The sequence below is a fragment of the Cornus florida genome, unplaced genomic scaffold (genome assembly GCF_030987335.1).
Source record: "Cornus florida cultivar Cherokee Brave unplaced genomic scaffold, ASM3098733v1 CherokeeBrave_3.0.0_Hap2_Chr05, whole genome shotgun sequence".
NCBI classification, from domain to species: domain Eukaryota; kingdom Viridiplantae; phylum Streptophyta; class Magnoliopsida; order Cornales; family Cornaceae; genus Cornus; species Cornus florida.
The window spans coordinates 97427380-97444859 of NW_026775575.1; the positions used below are offsets into that span (position 1 = coordinate 97427380).

Sequence of the window (17480 nt, forward strand, 5' to 3'; positions counted from 1 at the left end):
TTCAATTACCAGCCGAAGCTGTATGAAGGACCCTTAGCCGATGAATGTGCCACAATCGACGGCAGCTGTATGTGCAACAACAGAGGAACGGAGGCCGGACCAGTTCCGGGTCCGGTGCTAGACGACGGCAAAGAATTAATGTTGAGGCCAGAGGGCATGAAGAAGATCACGATCGAAGCTCGAAGCTGGTATTGCAATCGCCGGAGAAGAAGGCGCCGCTCGTGAAAACGCTTTAGATCTACTAGCATCAGCGCGTGATGGCGAGTGGGCGGCGAAGTTCAATCCGGCGATGGTGGTCTGTGCTTGAAGTTCAGTCCGGCGGAGATGGTGGAGATAGTGGCCTGCGAATGAGACTCTCTCTCTATTCAGATTGGGGTGGTAGATGAAGGGTATGTATGGGACTAATTTGGTCTTCCGGCAAGGGTTTGGGTTTGTAATTGGGGTGGTTCTGTTTGGTGGGTGAGCAGGGTTTATGGCTTTCTATGAGATCAGAAAAATACTTCTCCAATGACTTAGAGATTAGATCTAAGGGAGGTTGTTGGACTTGGGGAAGGTACCCTTCAAGAGTACTACTGGTTTAATTGATGTTTGCTATAGTTAAACTATTATATATCTAAATATATACACACATATTTGCGGCAAGTGGGTTTGTAATTGGTGATGGCTGGGTTTGTAATTGCTGTGATTTGAGCTCGCCGCTGCAGATTTTTGAAGAGATGAGAGAGAAAAAATGGGTTCTACCCAAAAATTGATGGGCAATGCCCAATTTAATTTAATATTAATTTTAGCCACGTGTCGTAATTTGATTGGTCCACGTATCCAGGTTGGATGAACTTTATTCAACCTGGGTTGGACCCAAGTATTGCCCTTAATATACTATCAAGAGTATTATTGTCATTTCATAATAATTTAATGATCTGTCACGGAAATAGGGCAACGTGATAGTTTTTGTTAGTAACGATCCACTTCACTACATGTAAGCACTTCACCTTTCCTTTACCCAGGCGATGTGAGATTGTACACTCGTAACTCGCCTAGTGTGGTAGTTTGTCAGTGCCTCGCACCTGCCCACGGCATACCTGTCCACAAGGTCTCCACAATCACCTCCCATTTGGGGCCCAACATCCTCGTTGGTTATACTTCCGACTGAGCCAAACTCTAATACTGTTTGTAACCACCCACTCCACTACATATAAGCATTTCACTTTTCCCTTACCCAGACGATGTGGCATGCAGTGTGTTGCCTGTCAGTACCTCGCACTCGCGCACAAGGTCACCACAATATTATGTATACAAATAGACTTAAAACTATGTAACCCTTGTTACTCATATGTGAAGAATCGGTGAGGTGTTTGGTGTTCCTGTCCTTAATCCACAAGTTACTGCCGATAACGAAACGAATCTATAGGAAGAAAAAAAGACGAAGAATTGATAATGGCCCGGCAATGGTTGATTGAGTGATACGTCTTTCAAATTTGGAAATAAAGAAACAACATTTTATATATATATATATATTTTGCTTTTAATAGGTGTGCTTTGCTCTTGTTTGGGATGCCTGCATCATTTCTTCTTGTTTGGGGTGGTAATGAAACAAATTGATGCATCAGGACTCTGGTGGTGGCGGCGGCGGCGGTGGTGGTGACTAATGATGTATCTGTAGATTTTTTTTATAATATATATTGAATAAGTATTTTTGACTAAATTAATCTCATTTGGTCACTATTTAGCAATTAATTTTTAAGTTTGGTAACTATTTGTCTCTTTTGGAGTTTAAGGTCACTACAAATCAAATTTTTATAATTTTGGTCATTAAAATCTAATTTTCTCAATAACAACATTTTTGAAAGTAATCTTCCAAAAAAAAACATTTTTGAAAGTTTATATTTAATGGCACGGGTCTGGTTGCAACAACTAATGACTCACTATTCATTGAATAGTATGGACTATTGTTGGTGACATGAATTCTATACCCTCCACTTCATGAGTGATAAAGAGTGTATTAAGTTAGTAAACTTACAATTATGCGATTTCAATAAATAGTTTGCAATAAAAACCGAATGATATGAATCTCTTTCTTGTTAGGATATTTATCTCATTGATTATTATATATTTGGAAAATTATAATTGATTGACAAGTTTTTTTTTTGGGTTATGTTATTATTCAATTTTGGTCCTCTCTAAATAAAGAAGATTTGTGACATATTTGACACTTATTATTTTACAAAAAAGTTATTATGAGACTCGAACACTCACCTTGATACAAATGCTAAGAAAATTTTATTGTACCTCACGATAAAACTCAGTTTGATAAATATATAAAGACTATCATGAAAGGTTCTCAAAGTAAGTTTGAATTTCCAAACATTAGATTAAGAACATTATGAGGTCACATTTTCAATCTAACGGTTAAGATGAACCGGCTCATCTGTGTGTTATATGAAGATATTATGTTGAGAAGGGCTTCAAATAAAATACATTTGCTTTTACAAAAACCTTTTCAAAGGTGGAAAAGAACATTTTAAAGTTCACTCTCAATATATTTGTTTTAAAGACATTGATATAGAATTTTTAACTCAAAAAATTTGCAAGCATAATGTGACTCATCTTAAACGATTATAACTAGTTGAGAAGTTACGTGTTCGTTTTGTGACGTGCATTAAGTGATTAAAATTTCAATACATGTACAAAGAATGAGGGATAACACAATAAGATGTACACGCATGCACACTCGAGCATGTAGATAACACAATTTGATGTATATAAAGTAACGTATGTATGTCAAATTCTGTATGTCTGGCATTTTGTGTATCTAATCAATAAACTATCAATATACATATATATATATATATATATATATATTTTTTTTTTCAATCAGATTATGTATTTGTTGTTTCTATTTTTATGGATATTTTGTTAATTGCTGTAATGATAAAGTTAATTTATTTGTCTTGAGTTTTTTAGAAATGAAAACAAGACGATGGAGAATTTTAGGGAGGAAAAAACTTTAAAAAGGCATTACATTGCCGGGTTGGAGTTTAGAAATTTGTGGATGGCATGGGTGGCGGAAGAAATTTGCTGCAGATGACAGAAATAGAGATGAAGAGAGATCGGTGCTCAATAAATTGGTAAGTTTATAATGCTACCAAAAATAGCAATATTAATTACATACTTCTAAACTCTGATTAGTTTTTATTTTTTTAAATTTTTTTTATTACTGTAAAGACCTTGATTTGATATTTAATCTCTTAAATTATCCATTATTTATTGCTAAATTTTAAAATAATTTGTCCTAAGTGGACTTCTAACATATGACAGATGGAAGTTGTATCTTATTCATGGACCTCACCCCACCTCTTTTGAATTTTGCAGTAGGTGGGCCCCATTGTATTCATGCCTTTATAAACTGACAAGTCTGAATAAAACCGTTAGGGGTAATCTCGCAATTCAATGGACTCACAAGGGCAAAGTCGAAGCCGCGCCGAAATTTCAGTATTTTTGACAGTTTTTAGCTCCTGCAGGAGAGTTCAAACCCCAATAACACCGCCCCTCCCGTCAAAGACAAACGAATTCCTCATCTTTCATAAAATTGACAATCTGATCCCCAACCCTTTCTTTCTTTTCCCAACACCAAAACTCTCCACTCTCAACAAACCCTAGGGACACAATCGTCATAAAATAATTAATAACGCTTCCACCATATTATTTATATTACAATAAATGGGCCCCTTTCATTCAAATTTCAGATCGTTCTAAAAGTCTAAACTACACCTCGGTGCCATAAACATATCTCTCTCTCTCTCTCTCTCTCTCTCTCTCTCTATATATATATAGTATACTCATATATCTATAGGTTTTTCTATCTTTCTTGGTACTGCGGGTTTGAACTCTCAGGGTTTTAGAGATTTTAGAGAGATAAATTAGAGAGAGAGAGTGTGTGTGTGTTTGGATGTTACTGCTGGCGTCTGTTTTGTTGGCCTGAGAGTGTTACAGTCCGGCATTGTAGAGAGATATGGACGAAGAAATGGAGGAGAGAATTGAGCTTACCTTCACGGTTGTTGAAATCGATCTTGACTACGAGTTCGACGCCGCTCGGTACTTCGATTTCAGCCGAGAAGAGTCACTCGCCGAGACTCGTGAAGCCGAGCTGTGGTTCGAATCTGCTGGAAGCTATCCACCTTCTCGTAAGTGTCTCATCACTAAGCCCTACTGTGTCTTTGCTCATGTTTGATTCTTTGTATCTCCTATTTTGATTTCTGGTCAATTTCTTTGATTTTAGCATCATTTGAGCTCTCTGCTGTAGCTGTAGATGATTCTCAAGCAATAATCAATCTTGATGCCTTGATTTTTCTTTTTGGTGTCATTTGTGGTGGTGTTTGACTGATTGGAGCTTTAAAAAGTTTCATACATGTAAAATTTGTTCGATTATTGGCAATGGTTAATGGTTTGGGTCATATGATTAGTTATTACCGAAGTTTACATTGTTTTGGAGCAAAACATTTCCCCAAAATTAGTCCAAGAAAAAAAAAGGTTCAGGCGTAAAAGCTGTTTCCACCAATTTTATCACTGTGATTGAACCCAAACCTCGAAAAGGACATTTGAAAATTTCCCTTTTGAGGTTTTATTTATGCGGACAATTTTGCATTTCTGTTTGACAAACGAAATGGGTATTTTGTAGATAATCTTCTTCCATATTTACTTGTTATACCTTTTTTGTTTCAGCTTTTGTAATGAGGTTAGCTCAAAGAGAGAACATCCTACTGGAAAATGTAAATGTCTCTCCGAAAACTAAAGAGGCAGAAAACACGACTCTGCCTGATAATGACTCTGATGCTGGTCTGGACGAAACCTTTTCTATAACGGATGCTAACAGAAGAGGTATATTTTAGCATGATTAAATAATGTTAAGCTATTTATTATTTTTTGAACTTCTTCTTTTATTTTTGATAGTACCATATGTCTTGTGTAGAAGTATTTTGTCAACGGCATCTTTGTCAAGAAAGTATGTGACTAATAGGCACTGGCTGATGGATATATCTTATTATATAAGTTAGGTTATCCTTGTATTTCATTCCATTCCTGATGTTCTAGATTGATTTCATAATTAATATATGTATTTATATGCTTCTATTATGATGTAATCTTAGTTAAAGTTGAACTATGACCAACTCTTGTGTTTTAGATTTGTGTTCAATGCTTTTGATGTTTTAAATTCTCTTTCTCATATTACCCTGCAAAATCACTACAATTTCACTTTCTTCCTGACAATTTTTCTGATGGTTTCTTATTTTTTCTTTCTATCTCATATATCTTCTTTTTCCAGCTGTTTCGTTTAGTGGTTATGATGCTCTTTTTTTTAGGTGGCATCATAACTTACCTTTCTTTATTTTCTCTTTTCACTTGAAAAACTTAACCTTAATTCATTGCTAGGTTAATAACTTAACATTGAAAGTATAAGAGTATCTATATAATATGTCTTATTATCATTACTATTATTATTATTATTATTGAAATTGGATATATATTTAACTCAATCAGGTCTAGAAACTTTTGTAATATGATTCTATGTAAACCTTGACGAGGTAGTCATTCTTGGTAAAACAATGAAGTCAATGAGCTTGTCCTATGATTATGTCTCGCAAAAATCTTTCTCAGCATCCATATGGTGTTTACACGTGTTCCTATGTCTTTCTCATCTTTGTTCTGATTTATTCGTCTTAATTACTGTCTGGTCTTTATTATGTTTAGACAACCTCCAAGGCCGCAACTGAAAGCCTTACACTTTTGGTGCTATTATTATTTGTCTTGCTCATCCCCATTTGACGTCAGAAAGCAAACTCTTATTAAGAAACCTGTAATAGATGTTCAGCAATGAGATAGTTATTCTTTATAGTGTACATGGTGCACACTTAAGATAAAATTTTTGGTTATATTCTCCGCCTTTTTATCTGGAAGAATGATATACTGTTTGCGCTTTGTCATATTGTCTTACAGATAGTGAAGAAATGGATGAGGAAATTTTCACCAACTTACGTAGTGGCAATTTGCAAGCATTTCAAAATCAATTTCACATTCAACCCCAGCAATTAACCACAGGTGTTTTGATTTCTTCCTTTGTGCCATTTAGTATCATTCTGGTGCTTGTGCTGGGATGGTGTTGCTGAGGTTTTTTTCTAGAATTTGACAGCTCAGTCTCTTCAGCTGCTCTTTGAATTTGAACTACAGTATATCTGTTTTCTTTAAGTCCCTTTTATTTTTGATTGAAGAGTTTCAGCTTACATAACCAATTTATGCTTCAAGTGCTTGTGTTTCCTTGATTCTCTGCTCCATAGCTTACTTATACTCTATATATAATGCCTTTCACTTGGGACAATTTGCATGTGTCATTGTTTAATCAGGTTTCTTTAATCCTGTTTCTCTTTCCTCTAGCATCATATCCCTATGTGCTTATCTCCTGTTCTTTTGTAGGTTCGACATTTTATAATCACATGAACAAAGATGATACAAAAGCTCAAACTAAGTCCAATATGAAGCCATCTTTTCCAAGGACCTCAACTCTGATGAAACCTACAGCAAGTCAGTTGGCAAAGCAAAATCAACCACATCAAGTGGCCAATCCCAGGTAATCATTGGAAAATTTTAGGTTTGTAAGCAATGTACAATGCCTTTCTGTAGTTTCATAAAATTGTTTGGACATTTAGGCTGACCGTTAAAAAAACTGACAGCCGGTAGGCACAATGCAAATATTGTTTTTTGTTTTGTTTTTTTGTTTTTTCCTTCGGTGGATTTAATCAGCAAAGGAGTTTGAATAGTGAAAGCTTTGACATAATGAGACATTTTCCAGTGAAAATGCCGCATTTCCCAGCAAGATGTTTAATTCAACAAGGTTTCTGCAATGCGATCAATTCGAATTTTATTTCCCACAACAAGAGGAGGTGCTCCATTTTTCAAACCTGTGGAGACCACCATTGTTTTTTTATTTTTTTCCCCCTTACCTCTACCATCTGATCCTTGCCTTAACAAGAGGAGGTGCTTCAATTTTCAAACATATGGAGGCCACCATTGTTCTTTTTTTATTTTTATTTATTTATTTATTTATTTTACCTGTACTATCCTTGATTTCTGATGATTTTATTACATGTGAGAAATAGGTTTGAGAAGTGGGGTGCGCCAATTTTCAAACATATGGAGGCCACCATCGTTCTTTTTGTTTTTTCACCTGTACCATCCTTGATTTCTGATGATTTTATTACATGTGAAAAGTAGGTTCGAGAAGTTGTTTGGAAACAATGAGAGAAATTCAAATAATCCGTGCGGGATAGAGATCCAAGCTGCTAAGAGACAAAAGCTTGAGGGAGGTCACTTACGGAAGGTCCAAAGTTGTTATTTTATCATTTTGTTTCTGTTGGGTTGCTTATTCTGGCAATAATGTAATGGAAATTATGTGTGCTAATTATTAGATTCCTTATTTATTGTTCTATTTTTGGAGCATGTTTCTACTTATGTGATGGAATGTGTATGCAGTTTTCATACACTAACCTTTAATCACAGAGTGACATATGTTAAGTGTTCATATGATTATATAGATACAATTTAATAAATTCAGTTTGTGTTTGTTCCAATGAATTACTATAGATGAAGGGCTGCCTGAGTATTAGTATAAGTAGTTACCATTATTGGTTACAGGATTTTTGCTTAGCATTATTTGGGTTCCATTGACGAGAATATAGATCGTACTTCTGGAGCTAAATGTGCCTCTAACATCCTCTAGTTTCAGCAATTTCTTTGAATTTCAATCTATAATGATTGTGCTGTACATGGCGCATGCATCTTTTTTTTTTTTTGGGTAAAAGGGTGCATGCATCTTGCGTCTTCCATTTTTACTTCTTTCCGTTTGATATGTTAGTTTGAAGGTATATTAATATGTACATTCACTTCATCAAAATAATATTTGGTCTGGAATTATTTTGGTCATCTGTTCCAAATTTTCCTGAAAAAAGCCTACTTTTTTTGCGTAACAGGTTGGTGATACAAAGCAACAAACAAATTTGGTTCACAAAGCACCTAAAAGGGTAAGTTATTGATCATTGTTATTGCCTTACTTTAATTTGTTGTCTATTTTTCTTTTATAATTTTAATTACAAAAATATCTAAAACAGACTGATAAATGGTCTGTTCACAAAACCTACTGACCAACTTATTTATGGGTCAACATTAAATGAAATCAAAATTATGTTTAAAATCTAAAGGTCTTACTTCTGTCAATTTCCATCCAAAACCTGTGGCTTTTGGAACAGAACACTTTTACCACTATGAAAAAAAAATAACAGTAATAGATATGCTACAATACTAAAAGACCACTTCATCATTTTAGGTAGTCTTTTTTCTTTTAAATTTATTTCTTAAATTTTTTTTAGTCTGCGTTTGGCTTGTTATGTGAACCCCTCGAGTTTACGAAATCAGGCAAGGCAGAAACTTCTTTTAGAATTTAGTGGAATTCACATGGAAAGTGTATTTAGGTTGTAAATTGTTGTGGATTACCCACATGGTTAATTTCAATCTTATGGTTGCCATATATTCTTTTGATGCGAATGTGGCAAGAATAACCATAATGGCATAACTGATAAATCATTTGAACAAGAATTGTTAAGGTCTCCATTATCCCTTCCTGTGTTCTCTGCAAAAATTCATCATCATCATCCTTAACTTATTCCCAATTGAATAGGGTTGGCCGGTTATTTATGCAAAAATTCTCTGCAAAAATCGATCCAGTTATTTGTGCCATTTGCATGTAGGGTATCATGCAAGGATATCACACATGGGTCAATAGAGCATTCTATCACTTCCATTGTCTGAATTAGGCAAAAGAATTTCTGAAAATGTATTGGGATTCAAACGGGGAAGATAATTGGGCTGGTACTGAATTCCTTACGTGGATTTTTTCCCCCCACTTTCTATCTTATGGTAGCTGTAAGTACATTTGATATATGTGAATCGTGACATATTTGTTGGTTGAGTGGAGCTAGCATAGTCAAGGTTTGCGCCAATTTTCCTATGCTTTTAAAGGAATTTTTACCCCCTGGGTAGCTTTTAAAGGAATTTTTACTAAATTGTTTATCATGTATTGGTCATTAGAGAGTTGAATTTGATCACTTTCGTTGCCCCCTTTTTTGTCTAGTTTATTGAGTGTAAGATTGGTGTGATGGGGAATATGGAGATTTATATTATTCTTCAAGGTTATTATTACTTTAAATAATTTGAATAGATCCTTTTACACGATCTTTAGATGATCCTTGAAGATTATTGATTGGTGGTTGTCATTTGCCTTTTGAATTCATGATAGTTGTGTGATACTTCATAATTTAATTTTGAATGTTTTTTTTTTTCTTATAAAGTTTTCATGTTGTCTAGCTTTCAAATTTAGATGATTGCAGCTCCATCTTTGAAGTTGTTATTTATAGTATCATTATTTTTATGGAATTTTAGGGTCTCTACTCTCTATTACTCGTTTTTAAGATTTCAAAAGATCATTGATGGAAAATTTAAATTATTCTTGTATATGGAGAAGTGACAGATAACTGTAGTCTGTTTTCGTGAATGTCATATTGATTGTAAAAGGATTAAGGCAGTTTTGTCAATCTTGCATGGCATAATTGCCATTCAAAAAGTTGGAGTAGATACAAAATTACGGGCAGTTTTGTTGGGGACTGGATGGTAAATATTTTGTACTTTCTTTTCACAAAATAGTTGCAGCACTAATGTGCATAGTTCAGGTTCACATTTTTCATTAAGATTCAAGTTTGATGTTTCCTGGTTTATCTAGGCAATCATAAAGTGATGCCTCATCCTGAGGGCTCACAGGCTGTACGTTAATAGTAACTTTGTATGCATTTGTTCATTTCGGAATGATTGATGCATGGAGTTGCCAAATGAATTTTACTGATAGACAATATTTTCAATGTATTTTGGATGTCGTCCTTTATACTATTGGAGTGAGATTGAGAGAAGGCGGCGAGGGAAGAGGATGTCACTGCACGACAATCTATTCCATGGGGACGTTTTTAATGTTCCATTGGAGATCTCAAAATAATTTTGGATGATCTTGCAGGATGGAACTGTTGATGGAAATTCTTTGCATCCTAAGGTGAAGCTTACTATTCCTAGAGAGCCTGACCTTGAAACAGCACATAGGGCGCAAAGGAGAAGGTTAAGTTTACTTAAATTACTGTTCATGTTCTATCATATCCTTGAGCAGAAGATAATAGTTCTCAGGATGCACATTTGATGTTTAAATTTCAGGCCAAAAAATAGTACAGAAGCTGAACATGTAACATCAACATCAACTGCTTGTAGATTCAAAGCGCTTCCATTGAATAGAAAAGTTCGTAGTTATGCTTTACAAATAACATTTATATTCAAAAGTTCCTCCACTGTCTTTTGTAATATTACTTTCACATGGTATACTTGCAGATTCTTGAGGCTCCTTCACTGGTACCCTCTAAAAGAAGCACCATGCGGTTGCCTGAAACTCAAGTGCATGCTCAAACTCTTCTCCTATTTATCCTTGTAGTTGAATCATTTTCTCTTGTCATGACCAGCAGTGACTTCTGCAGATAATCTTTTTGCATACTTTTTGCAGCTAAGATTTTTTATTCATCTCATTGGTTCTCAGGTATTTCACCTGAAAACATCAGAGAGGGCTATGCAACACACTTCTGCAATTTCTTCATCGTCAATTTATTCCAGTAATTCTGATAAGGTTACTCTTGAATTTATAGATTTGTGTTCTCATCTGTTTATCTGACTCCTTAACCTTCTGGGTACTGAAGATCTGTAGTTGCAGGTGTTTCACAAACCTAGCGCTAATCCAATTGCAGAAAGTGGAAATGGAGGATGCAGAAGGTATCCCCCCTTCCCTATTTATGGTCTATCTTTCGTTTCTTGGGTGTCCCGTACAGTGTTGTTAAAGGCGCGCCTAGGCTCACGCCTAGGCTCGAGGCTCAGATTTTGCGCCTGTTGTCATCTCAGGCTCACTGATGTTTACTAGGCGCGCGTCTCGGTTGCGCCTCGTCCTGTTTGTGAGGTGCGCCTAAGCGCGCCTCACTGATATTTGTTTAAAAAAATACTATTGCTCTATTTCTTAAGCCAAAAATGGTACTTTTGGCAACTTCATAAGCGAAAAAAAGAAAACTCAATCATACGATATAAGAAACTTTTGTTCAAAAGAATAGAAAAATAAGAAACCCCAAGAGTCCAAGTGTTAAACGAACAACGATAGAATGAGATTGTGAGACGAAGACGAAGCCCTCGTCCTGTTTGTGAGGTGTGCCTAAGCGCGCCTCACTGATATTTGTTTAAAAAAATACTATTGCTCTATTTCTTAAGCCAAAAATGGTACTTTTGGCAACTTCATAAGCAAAAAAAAGAAAACTCAATCATACGATATAAGAAACTTTTGTTCAAAAGAATAGAAAAATAAGAAACCCCAAGAGTCCAAGTGTTAACCGAACAACGATAGAATGAGATTGTGAGACGAAGACGAAGCCCTAGTAGCAGAGATGAACGATGAAGCCACGTCAGTTCAATTGTGCGCCTCACTTCACTCAGGCGCGCGCCTCGCCGTGCGCCTCGCGCCTAGGCTCCAAGGGACCTCTAGCGCCTTGGGCCTTTAATAACTATGGTCTCGTAATAGTTGTCCACTTTGAAAAGTCAAAGAACAAGATTTGGTGGGCAAAAAAAAAAAAGTATGATTACAGGAATGATTTTCTATGATACTATGTCTCTTTTTTTTAGACCTTTATTTTCTTTTTATTTCAGAACCTTGTGTGCCCCAAGTTCTATAGATAATCCATGTTTTAACCTTTTAGAAACAGAAAACATGTTGGCAATTCATTTAAAGGATCACTTGACTACTCTTTGTTCGGAGCGAATTTCATCTATTCAAATTTATTTATTTATTTTTCTTTTTCTAATCTGAAATTTTAATGTTTGTTGTCATCAAAGTAGTTAGTATTTGTTCTTATCAATTAATAATTGTAGCTCAGTATATAACTGAAATCCATGTGTATGAAGTAAAAAATGCTCAATCACCCTTTATTTTTTATTTATTTATTCATTTATTTTTTAATTATAAAAATGGCAAGGAACTCACACACCCAATTTGCTCTTATTACCCTTCAACATTGTATTTAATCGGGACGGTTGTGTTTTACTTGGAACATACTTCTCTTTTGGTCAGATCAAATTTTGTGGATGCTCCCAAGCAGCAGAAAAGTGAACCAGTTCACTACTTTAAAGCTCGTCCTCTCAACAGGAAGGTAAAATATTATAGGTGTAACTGTATTATTTGATACACACACATAATAAATATGAACAATTCCAAAAGTGAGACCTCTTTGCATTTAAATGCAGATATTTTTAAGTAAAGGAGATATTGGGGTTTTCCGGAATAGCAAGAGAGAAATCACAGTACCTATGGTAGTCATTGGATGATTTTCTGCCTGCTATATATTTAAGATTGATGCTTCAAAATGCCACTATGTTTTTTGTTCTCATATCATGAACTTCTACAGGAATTCAATTTTCATACAGAGAAAAGGGTTCCGCATAATCCACCTATAGATCTTTTTAACAAGGTAAACCTGAATATATAAATGTTGAGTTCCAGTGTGATCGCGTACAGAAACAGAGAAAAAAAAAATTTGTGTGTGCGCTTTTTTTTCCTTCTAATTTTCTTAGTTAACAATTTTGAACAATAATTCTCGATATAAGTATGGTATTTCACAGTTTCTTGTGACTCTACTATTGGATTCTAGAATTATTTTCCAGGATTCATCTTTGTCATAATTGTAAACAAATGCTTTTTCCGTGATATCTTTCTCTGTCGGACAATTGCTAGCTTTCTTTGACTGAACACCAACCGAATGGTGGATCTCAGCTAAAATCGCTTCGGCCTACTTGTATACCTACAAAGGTTCTACTCTTTCTTATTCTTGTAACGAACAAGTGTCTCATTGATTTTGATTCAAATTTTCTAATATTTTATTGAGTTATTTGTCTTTTGGTACAAGGGCTCAAAAGAGAATAGATTGGGTTCTTTCCAACAAGAACATGAGGTGAGTATGGCATCTCCAATGAATATTTCTTTATGTATTATTTATTAAAATATATTGTGTTCTGTGAGAAGGCATTTTTATGTGATAAGCTATCTTTCTTGTCCCATGTTATGCTTGCAACCACAAATCACAAGTTCATTCTGCAGATAAAACATTTGGTGAAAGAAAAACCACTTTCGTTTGGGGGAAAGCAAATTCAGTTTGAGAATGATGGGGCTGAAGGTGGTCCCTTTTCTGGCATGAACAGGTACATGAAAATGAATGTACAAATTGGTGCTTTCTTTATTTGGTTTTGATATTCTGTATTTATAAGCTAGACCTTGAAATTGGAACAGGAGTTTGGGCATTCGCTAGAGTAAAGGGGGGCAAAATTTCTAAAAGTGGTGTTTGCCATTGACTTCAGGCTTCAAATTTCTGCCAATTGATGGAAGATTTGACAGATAATACTGAGTAGTGATAAGTACATAACAAATGTCAAGCTCCTTTGCCTGTATACAAGATCACAAAATCCACATATTAGCTTAAAAATCATTCTTTTAACTCCAAAAACTGACCTCACAAAAAATTATGTTAATCTGTTTATACACTGTAGCCTCAGTCAAATTGTCAATATATGTTAAAAGGCTATTGTTGTACAGCTCTTACGGCCTCTTTCTCATCATAGGCTTTTCTTCCCAACATTCTATAGCATGAAGAGCGCATGTAACTTTTGTTTTGAGGAAACAAATCGCTCTATGTTCTTTGGAGGTCTCACTAATGCTAAAAAATTTCGAAAGAGATAATGCCTAATAAACAGAAGTTATCTGAAAAGTTTGTTTAACATGTTCATTTTGGATAAATTCTTGAATGGTAATTATGTGAAGCGTTGTTTCTCACTGTCTTTTGTTCTCTTTCACGGTGTCGCTTCTCACCACTGTGATGTGAATGGATGAAAGATCCTAGTTCCTTAAGAGTTTGTTGAACTTTTACAGTTCCTATACTGGTTTGGTAGTGAATATATGCTCTTCTCACCCCTAGAACCCTAGAAATGAGGCTGCACCAATTATGAGTTCGGTATTTGAAGGTCTTTTGTTTGTTACCTAGTAACTGTTTTGGGACCTATTTTAAGAGAACATAATACAAATGTATCTCACTATAGAAGTGACTTTATGCATAGTTCCTTGCAATGGGATCTATGAACTAGGTATTTGACTTCTCATGGTCAAAAATTACATCCACGGGTTGGAAAGCACAAAAGTATTGGCTATAAGCCTATGACATTCATCAATTTCATTTTCTAATGGTAGTTCAGTACCCGACTTCTTTCTCTCCATGAGACTCCTCCTTTGCTGAAGAAGTAGGTTTGGTTATGGATGAAACAAAGGAGAGAGGAGATTGCTTCGTCCATTGCCTTATATTGTAGGTTCTTTTGAAGGGCTTCTTCTCCTTGCCATGTTTTCTCTTTGTTAGGGCAATGGCGATGGCCAGATCATTGGGGAACAAGGTATGCCAAACAAAGGCATGTAGAAGTGTAGAGACGAACAACACAGACACCATTGTTGATGACATGAATGAAAGAGTTAGTGCAAGGCCCTTGCTCATAACACAAGGCACTTGCTCCGCGTACTTGATGGTCGCCAATGATGCAGTTGTCATAGGGAAGGTGTAAGACCACCATGCAACTGAAAACCTGCAAAACATGGTGAGTGATAGTTAACCAGGGTATATATTCAGAATTTTAGGAAAATTTTGAAAGCAAGAATAGTTTGTAAGACCACCAGCTCTGATAATAATTATAGTATATTTTTAGACTCTTGTAATACAATCCTCAAAGTCTTTAGAAGCTGGCTTTTTTATATGACCTCCAACTTGGAAGTTTTTTTGGCCATGTTTGTTCAATTGATGGAGAAAAGGCTTTGTTATTTGTAGCTTTTCAGATGTTGGTCACACTAGGCTGAGTGAGTTCAACTAAATGGTACAAAAACCAAGTGAAAAGCTCTTCTCTTTGACAATTCTATATAGTGGCATTGCTTACCTGAAACCCCTGAAGAAGTTGATACGAACGACCAGCGAAACATAGAGGAACAATGCAATGAAGTAGCAAGTCCTTGACAAGCCATCAAACTCGCCATAGATAGTTTCCCATGCAATGCTTGCAGCTGATGGAGCTGCAATGAACATAGAATACACAGGGTGCAACTCTTTAGGCAATGCTTCACTTGTTGGCAATCTCTGATATAATGTCACAAACACCACCAGATAATGCGCAAAGCCTACTGCCCAAAAGAACTTAGCAGGCTCCTTCCACCCAACCTTTGCAGCCAAAATCGCCCCCACGAAGTTTCCAACTACTGAAAGATGAGAAGATGGATTGGCTACCTTACTGAGACGTCTCTTCCCTCCTGAGAGCCACTGGCCATAGATTTTAAGCTCAAGAAAGAAAATTGGCGCCATGAAGATGCACCAAATGGCAGGGTGAAGGGGTTCTGGTGCTATCATAGATGGTGCACCTATGGCTAAGAACATGCAGACAACCCATGGGGCGAAGAAGAAGTTGACACGGACAGGATGAAAGTACTCTCTTTTGACAGCTTCAAAATAGAATATGCATTTGAGTGTGTAGGTGATGGAGACAAAGAGGAGAACTGTCAGGGCTAATAGCCAGAGGGCAAGGTTGATGAAAGGTGTAATGTGGAGGAATTTGGTGGCTGGACTTGTGGCGAGGGCACGCCACAGGATGGCTTGGCTGCTAAGGCCAAGGCATATACCAAAGCAACCGATTGGGAATCGAAGAAGGAAGGGCCACTTCTCATCTTTTGGGAGGAGAATATCCTCATAGTCCTGTAAATGTTTAGAGCCAAATATAAATTAAGAGGTAAATTATCCACATGGTATTGGTGTCAACTAGACCTAATTAAATCAGATTAAGTACCCATATATGATTTACAAACTTCTGCTGCTATTTCTTAATGTTAATATATATATATATGTTATATGATCAATGAGAGAACATTAGAACCAATTTATATACATGCAGTTCTACACTAGGGAATTGGTTTTTATGGTGTTCACTTCATTTGGGATCAATTAAAGAGATTAAAAAAATGGCCATGATCGACAATACATGGCAGAAAGATTAAGAAAGATGTTAAAGTATACAAAAGAAGCTATGAATTTGTATTAGTGAATTACCTTGACTTGGTCTAATTCAGGTCCTCTAAGAGCAGCAAAGTATCTTCCAGCAGGAACAGTTTTATTGACATCAGACTCATCAACCCCACCAGAGCTATCATTTTTCTGATGAAAATCCATTTCACCTTCTTTTCTCAAAGGCAAGTTTGGGTTCTGCTTCACAATGCCTGATTTAGTCCTAAAGATACTGAAGTCTCCTTTCCGTCCTTCTACACCAACTCTATGAGCCGAACCAAAGCCTCCAAAACTGTTCCCACTTCTCGTAAGCACCCTCCTTTCATCTTTGGCTTTAGACTCCCTGTTAAGCACTGAAAACCCCGTCTCCAGCGACACTTGCCTGCTGAAACTTCTATGGTTTCTCTTCATGTCTTTCAATTTGATAGGCCTGTTTAAACGCTTCTCTGCTTTATCGGCCATTTTTGTCACTCTTTCCTCCTCCTCTTCTTCTTCTTCTTCGGGAAGGACTTCATGGATATCTATGAAATGAGTCTCGAGAGAACTTGGTGGAGTTGATCTATTGTCCATTTTGTTTTAGCAGAAGGAACTCCAAGTTTAATATTTGGTACAATGCTTGTCTTTAGGACTTTTATATGCTTTCTCTGATATTTCATATTGTGTACACATATGTAGTGTGTGTAAATGTTACTGACTGTCACGGGAAGAGTAAAAAAGAGGAGCTTCTTTAGGTGGCGGTTGTTCGTCTAGTAGAAGAAATGTGAACCTCTACTTTTTTATTTTTTATTTTCTGAAAAAAAGTTGGGTTTGTAGAGGGGGTTCTCGTGAGAGGAGATCAAATAATTTGTGGTTTACAAGTCCATTAAGTCATAGGTTCTGAATCCAACTTGGAAGACTATAAGAGATTTTGCTTTACAGTGAAAAGATAGTTTTCAGCATTTCACGGGCTTCAAAGTAGTGACAAAGTCGGAAGTGGTATTATTGAGCATACAATTTGATAATTTTTCAGACAATATGAGATTAAATTCAATACCCCTTTGATCTGCAAAGTGCAAACACATGAATTTGTCGATGCAGCGTGGGTGTGGTTGTGATGTGGGGGTATGCGCAACAGTTTTTTTTTTTTTGTTCGATTTTGAGTCAACAAAGGCATGAGCACTGCACGGGAGGAATGCGATATGTGCTTCTCAAAAACATTTACTAGTATGATCAAAAATTGCTTTTGATTTGTAATTTTCTGCT

At 36.0% G+C, this 17480-nt stretch overlaps 2 protein-coding genes across 3 annotated transcripts; one reads left to right on the plus strand and one right to left on the minus strand.

Moving 5' to 3' along the window:
• The first annotated feature begins 3572 nt into the window (after positions 1-3572).
• On the plus strand, positions 3573-13747 carry LOC132307830 (protein TPX2). 2 transcript variants are annotated; one of them, XR_009482322.1, is made up of 18 exons: positions 3573-4181; positions 4720-4875; positions 5992-6093; positions 6466-6619; positions 7264-7369; positions 8019-8069; positions 10106-10203; positions 10297-10378; positions 10468-10530; positions 10670-10756; positions 10841-10899; positions 12236-12314; positions 12409-12474; positions 12570-12632; positions 12896-12970; positions 13078-13112; positions 13259-13359; positions 13448-13477. XR_009482322.1 is itself a non-coding variant. In XM_059805703.1 (18 exons), the coding sequence occupies exons 1-18, from the start codon at positions 4010-4012 to the stop codon at positions 13464-13466; spliced, it is 1578 nt and encodes a 525-aa protein (XP_059661686.1). In that variant the 5' UTR covers positions 3576-4009; the 3' UTR covers positions 13467-13747. The 2 variants fall into 2 exon arrangements, 1 of the variants encoding a protein (XP_059661686.1); XM_059805703.1 differs by having other exon boundaries at positions 3576-4181; positions 13068-13112; positions 13448-13747.
• A 466-nt stretch (positions 13748-14213) lies between these two features.
• On the minus strand, positions 14214-16870 carry LOC132307829 (guard cell S-type anion channel SLAC1). The gene is made up of 3 exons (XM_059805702.1): positions 16284-16870; positions 15127-15932; positions 14214-14781 (listed from the first exon to the last, which is right to left on the minus strand). Exons 1-3 carry the CDS (start codon positions 16806-16808, stop codon positions 14400-14402), a joined length of 1713 nt encoding a protein of 570 aa, XP_059661685.1. The 5' UTR covers positions 16809-16870; the 3' UTR covers positions 14214-14399.
• Positions 16871-17480: the final 610 nt, after the last annotated feature.